Raw genomic sequence first — 6,573 nt, 5'->3', positions numbered from 1 at the left:
TTGAAAAAAAAAAGGCTGTGGTTTAGCTCTGGTTAACCCTAGTTGAATTGTGAAAGCTTCGTTTCCTCAGCATGTCGTCTACATAGCGTCTCATTCCGACGCTCTCGAGAACTAAAACCGGTCTCTTCCGCAGTTGAAGAGTCACTCCGGGACGTGTAACGACTTCTTCTAGCCGCATCTTCGTTACGACGCTTCTCGAGTCGTGCAGCGCTTTCTTCAGGCGTCTCTTGAGCGCGTTGTCTCGTCTTCGCTTCGTTCTGTCGTTGTTGTGTCTCTTTCGCGCTCTCCATAACGACCACAATACACTGAGGCGAAGCGCGCATATATATATATATATATATATATATATATATATATATATATATATATATATATATATATATATATATATATATATATATATATATATATATATATATATATATATATATATATATATATAGCATCCGCAGGGACGTCCCCGCAGAGGATGATGGTGAACAGTGCATGACCACGGACCCGAGCACCCGCACCTAGCCGTGCGTGGCATTGCCGTGTCCGGGGAAAACCACTTTGGCCCCAGCTTCCTGTAGACGGCACCTCCGGCCTGACCCGACGGAGGAAATCGGCAGTCGCCTTTTCCTGTCCTCCTCTCCATCTTTTGCTTTCCTCTCTTCTTTCTCATAACTCTCCTGTCTCCTCCTCTCTTCTCGTTTTTTCTTACATATTTCATAGGCGGCAAGCGTGAACTTTGTGTGGCGTAACTACCCTGAGTTGCCCATATTTGGTTTAGCAGTGGTGTACAGCTGGCGTGGGCAGGACTTACAGGTTTCTGTCCCGCCTCATTGTTGGGCTCTATGGTGGGTGGCTGGTACCATGGCCGAAGAACACACTTTTTTATGGCTACCTCTCTCCTTTAAAATGATCGCCCTCGGAAAAGAGGGCGGACCGATGTCACTTCTCAGTTTTTCAGCAAAAATAAAACTACATTCCCAAAGTACCACATCGTTCATAGCGAACAAAAAAAAAACAGCCAGACTTATACCCCGTTTCTAGTATCCAAAGTTCTCACAGATTCCTTGGGCTCTAAGTACAAAGTGAATAAACTAGCTAGTGGTGACCTTTTGCTCGAACTGATCGGTATCTTTCAGATTTCAAAGCTGGCAAGCATCGAAAATTTTGGTGATATCCCTGTCTCCGTGACCCCACATAGATGTCTAAACACAGTGCGCGGTGTCATTTCTGACAATGACTTCTTGCAACTAACCGAAGAAGAAATGCTCGAAGGATGGTCAGATCAGAATGTGACTAATGTACACAGATTCAAAATGCGTAAAGAGGACAAGGAAATTTCGACAAAGCACCTGGTTCTGACCTTCGCCTCCTGCACCTTGCCCGAGTCAATCAAGGTAGAATATGCGAAAATCCCCGTCCGTCTGTATATACCTAACCCTCGACGCTGCTTCAAATGCCAGAGGTTTGGCCATGGTTCCCAAAGCTGCCGCGGCCGCGATATCTTCTCCAAATGTGCCTCCAACGATCATCAATAAAACGACTGCGATGCTGCGCCGAGCTGCGCAAACTGCGAAGGCGACCACGCCGCTTATTCAAGGTCGTGCCCTGCATGAAAAAAAGAAAAGGAAATAATTACCATAAAGACCAAAGAAAATGTAACATTTAAAAAGGCAAGGCAGCGTTACGCAACGACTCAGGGCACATTCTCTTTCACTGCACGTACAAACTTCGCCGATGTGGTGCGTGAACGTGGCACTCCACAGCGGCCTTCGGCACCTGCCCAGCTCACGCCTAGTGAGGCTGAGGCAGGACCATCTGCGCCCCTGGCAGATAGAGCCAAAGCTGCTATGCCACCCCCGAAAAAGGGACCGCCGGCGACCAAGTCGGCAGTCCGCAAGGCTTCCCCCGTTCGGGAGAAGCCCATAACCTCCCTGCCCGCGGGCTCCCCGCAGAACTCCAACGCCTCCAGTGAGGCGATGGACACAAGTCAGAGCTCACCTGCACCGCTGCGGAGGCGGAACTGTCTCGATCGCAAAAAGAAAAAATCCTTAATAACAGGCCCTCAGCAAGAAGGGACCTAAGGTCTCAATACAGTCCCCCCCCCCCCCCCCAAAAAAAAATTATCGTGGCGTTCCTTATCCACTGGAACTGCCGTGGAATTCTAAATAACTATAGTGACGCAACGGATATCCTGAATTCTCTATCTCCTGTAGCACTCTGTCTGCAGGAGGCAAACTTGGGACCTTCTCATAAAAATGTTTTTAAAAAGTATAGTCTTTCGCCGTGACCGTGAGCAAGCAAATAGGCTCTCTGGAGGCGTTGCTGTTGTAGTTCAGAGCAGTGTTGCAAGCCATGAAATAAAGCTGCTGACGAATTATGAAGCCGTTGCAGTCACCGTCCTAAGCTTTAAAACAGTTACCGTATGCTCTATATATCTTCCACCACATCTCACTGTTACACTACAAGGTCTAGAGGAGCTTTTTAGGCAGCTAGCAGAGCCATATATGGTAGTCGGGGATTTTAACGCGCACTGCTCGTTTTGGGGGAGTGAACAGACCGAAACTAGAGGTCGGGTTTTAGGAGATATTATTCTCTGCAACAACATCTGCTTGCTCAATACAGGCAAACACACATATTGCTCTTCATCCTCAGGTAAGATCAGTTGCATAGACCTATCTTTTAGCTCTCCATCCTTTTTTACCGATTTTGAGTGGGATATTATCAATAACCCGTACGGAAGTGATCATTTTCCAGTGATAATTAACTTTGCATCACCACCACCAATAATCTAAACAAAACCACGCCGTTGGAAGCTGCACTTAGCGGACTGGCCACTATTGCAGAAAAGCCATGTCTGGAGATAATATTTTCTGATAATCTTAGCGTTGAGGAACTAAATGAAATTTTTACATGTATCATTGCGGCTGCACGTCTAGCAATTCCTCGATCGTCAGGAGTTGTACGACAAAATAACAAACTCAGGTACAGAGAAGACTGCAGAGAAGCAAAAAAGAAACAAAACAAAGCCTGGGGGACATTTCCGAAGATATCCCACACACAACAACCTCATAAAGTTTAAAAAGGCGAGAGCAAAAGCACGGCACACACGTCGCAATGCTGAAAAAACTTCACGGAAAAACTATGTATCGTCTATAAATACTTTAGTTACATCGAAACATATGTGAGGACGAGTCCGCAAACTTAATGGCAGCTTTACTCCTTTTAAAATGTTTTTCCTAAAAGCTCCGGATACACAGACAAGCATTAACGAACAGGCCGTCAAACTAGGGGAAAACTTCGCCACAGTTTCTAGTTCCTCACACTACAGACGATCATTTACAAAGTACAAGAAGAGAACAGAAAAACAACGACTGCCGGCAAGTGGCAGTGCAAATGAACATTACAATAAATTAATCCCGCTACAAGAAAACCGTAAATAGAAAAACAGACAGCATCAGGCCCAGATGAGATCCATTATGAAATGCTTGCTCACCTCTCCGAATACGCTGTAGAAACTCTTCTGAAATTCTTCAATAAAATATGGTAGTCGGTAAAAATGCCAGAGGCGTGGAAAAAAGTCATGGTTGTGGCACTCCTGAAATCTGGAAAATCACCAACTCCGGCCGGCAGTTACAGGCCAATAGCACTTACGAGTTGTCTTGCTAAATGTTTTGAAAGTGTGCTAGATATTTGGTTAATGTTCATCCTTGAATCGCGCAAACTTCTTGATGTCGACCAATGTGGGTTTGAAAAAATTATGCTGTAAAAATGACCATCTCGTCCGTCTTGAAAACACAGTCCGTGAAACATCATACACAAACAGCATATTTGGCAGTATTTTTTGACCTTGAAAATGTTATGATACCACCTGGAGGTTTGGGTTTGACAAGGGTGGAAAGTTGGGCGAGTCGGCATTGATCCGTGAGAAAAGGAGCGCGAAAACAAGACGACGGACGAAGTCAGAACACACAGCACGAGCGCTAACTTCCGGCTAAAGGAAAAACACAAAATCGTGTCGACCGGGACCTGAGCTTAACGACCGAGCGCAAGCGCCAAGGCTGAGAAGCGGAAAAAATTCTAAGGATAAAATTCAAAGGAAAAAAGCACAAGAGGATAAAGGTTATTGCAAACATAGGAATCTCAATTCACGTTTCGATAAGAATATAGAAGGCTCGCTGACACACAGATCACGCAAAGTAGCTATCTGTGTAGCTTCAAAGATTTCTCTTGTCAATTTATCTCTGCTTCTGGCAACGACAGAGCATTTATCCAGAAATGGTACGCACCTGCACTCCTTGCAGTGCACGGCCATGTTGCTGCCCGTTAACGATTTCATGTTGTTGTGTTCACGAAGCCTTTCATTGAGGCACCTACCGCACTGCCCCACGTACTGCTTCCCACAGGACAGCGGGATGCTGTACACGATGCCCTCAGTACATTTAACAAATTGAATGTTACACTGCGGATAATGGTGACGCTGTTCGGAAGGCAGGGTTCTTTTGAAAATGGCACTTAGTTTATCTGGGGCTGTAAAAACCACCTGAATATTTGCCTTCTTTCCTATTTTCTTTGGGTTGTGCGACAGATCATGGATATAGGGGATGACAGCTGTCATGCCTTGCGCTTTATCTGTCACTCTTCCTTCTTTCTGAAGTTTCTTCTTAAGCAAGCTTTCAGCCACTGAAACGCAGATATCATTAGGATACCCTGCTTCGAGGAGTCTTCTAAGTTGTACTTCAAAGCTGTAGCTGCTAAGGTGAGGGCACGACTTTTTGAGAGCAATGATGCCTCGTTTTTAGAGGTTTGAATGAGCTGACTTGTATGTCTGAAGGGGTGTGTTAGCTCGGAGTGAATAGCACTAACAAACGTGATTGTCAATGAACGTAAGGCGGATGTCGAGAAACCGGATCTCTGAGTCAGTGGGAATTTCACCAGTCAACGTTAGCGAGAGAAAGCACCCTTGTACAATGGCAAAAAGGTCCGCTGAGACTTGCTCAAGGAGCGAAGGTATACAGTCAAAAAGGAATAAAAAATCGTCAATATATCTAAAAACTTTTACCACACATGAAGTGACAAGTCGATCTTGAAGAATCCTATCCATGCGTGCAAGGTGTATGTCGCTGAGTACAGGGGCCAAGCAGGACCCAATACACACTCCCTGTTTTTGAATGAGGAGTGCCCGGCCAATTAATTAAGGTGGAGCGGAGATAGAACAAAAGCCCTTCAAAAAAAGCTCTCAAAAGACAGGCCAGATTCATTTTGCAAAGCAACCGCACCGTGATGAAGGATGGATTCTTCAACAATGCTGAGTAGGTTATCATGGGGCAAAGAGTAATACAAGTGTTTGACATCAACGGAAAAACCGAGAAAACTCCTGTCATTCAGAGATTTCACAGCATTAACGACCTCGTTTGAACTTCTTACAAGAAATGGCTCGTTAACGGACAATACATTTAGCTTTTCTTTAAGAAACATAGCAATAGAGCATAGCAATAGCCAAGTGTCCTGTTCAGAAATGACGACTCTAAATGGTATGTCAATCTTATGAGTCTTTGCGCTGAAAAATACTTGTAGGAAAAGGCGCTTACTATTATCAATGCTTTTTGCCACTTTATCAAGATTGAGATTTTCGCAGAGCTTTTTAGCTTGAGCCTTAAGCTTTTGAACACAAACATTTTTACAGATCTTAAAAACTTGTGTGACAGCAAGGTGGGCTTTCTCATTAAAGGAATCATGGCTGAAAACAGCAAAACCATTCTTCGTGACCTCGCGGATCTACGTATCCGTGGCAGGATGCTTAACTGTATGACTTTCTTTCTGACCGCTCATTTCGTCTACGTCTATGTTGCACGCTTTGGAAAAAATTCACCCAGGAAAATGGTGTACCGCAGGGGTGCATTCTAAGTACCACAATCTTCATTGTAAAGATGAACTCAACATCGCAAATGATTCCAAAGTCCATCATGTATTCCGTATATGTTGACGACCTTCAAATTTCATGCACATCTTCCTGCTCACCAACATGCGAAAGACACATACAGCTTACACTGAACAAACTAGCGACTTGGGCAGACCAAAATGGATTTAAGTTCTCTCCACAAAAAACAGTTGCCGTCCTTTCCTCACTGAGAAGAGGGATGCAGATTGATCCCACCCTGCACTTGAATGAAACTGTTCTACAAGTAAACAAGAGCATAAATTCCTAGGCAAAACTTTTGACAGATTGGTCACATTTTTACCGCACATACACACCCTCAAAAGGAAAGCTTGCTGATCTCTAAATATACTGAAGGTACTCTCACGGAAACAGTGGGAGTCCGATAGGTTATGCCTTTTACATGTCTACCGCTCCGTGGTACGGTCCACTTTGGACTATTGATGCATTGTGTATGGGTCTGCAAAACCATCATACTTAAAAGAAACTGGATCCTATACAAAATCTGGGTCTCCGTCTATCAACTGGTGCATTCAGAACATCCCCCACAAACAGTCTATATGTAGAAACAAATGAGCAATCTCTTGCAAACAGAAGAGCAACACTTACCTGTGCATATGTACTGAAAATAAGATCCTTACCAA

The 6,573-nt window shown here is 44.4% G+C and overlaps 1 protein-coding gene across 1 annotated transcript in view; it reads left to right on the top strand.

The window, feature by feature from the left end:
• Positions 1 to 1,841: 1,841 nt before the first annotated feature.
• Positions 1,842 to 6,573, top strand: part of LOC144103274 (lipase member K-like) — a 24,744-nt gene continuing 20,012 nt past the window's right edge. The window contains exons 1-2 of the mRNA XM_077636038.1: positions 1,842 to 1,980; positions 5,678 to 5,703. Of these exons, the coding sequence (XP_077492164.1) occupies positions 1,842 to 1,980; positions 5,678 to 5,703 (165 nt within the window). The remainder of the gene's footprint in view (positions 1,981 to 5,677; positions 5,704 to 6,573) is intronic.

This window comes from Amblyomma americanum, chromosome 9 (genome assembly GCF_052857255.1).
Source record: "Amblyomma americanum isolate KBUSLIRL-KWMA chromosome 9, ASM5285725v1, whole genome shotgun sequence".
Taxonomy (NCBI): domain Eukaryota; kingdom Metazoa; phylum Arthropoda; class Arachnida; order Ixodida; family Ixodidae; genus Amblyomma; species Amblyomma americanum.
The sequence above is the reverse complement of the archived record's forward strand: the minus strand, read 5'-3'. Positions and strand labels throughout refer to the sequence as shown.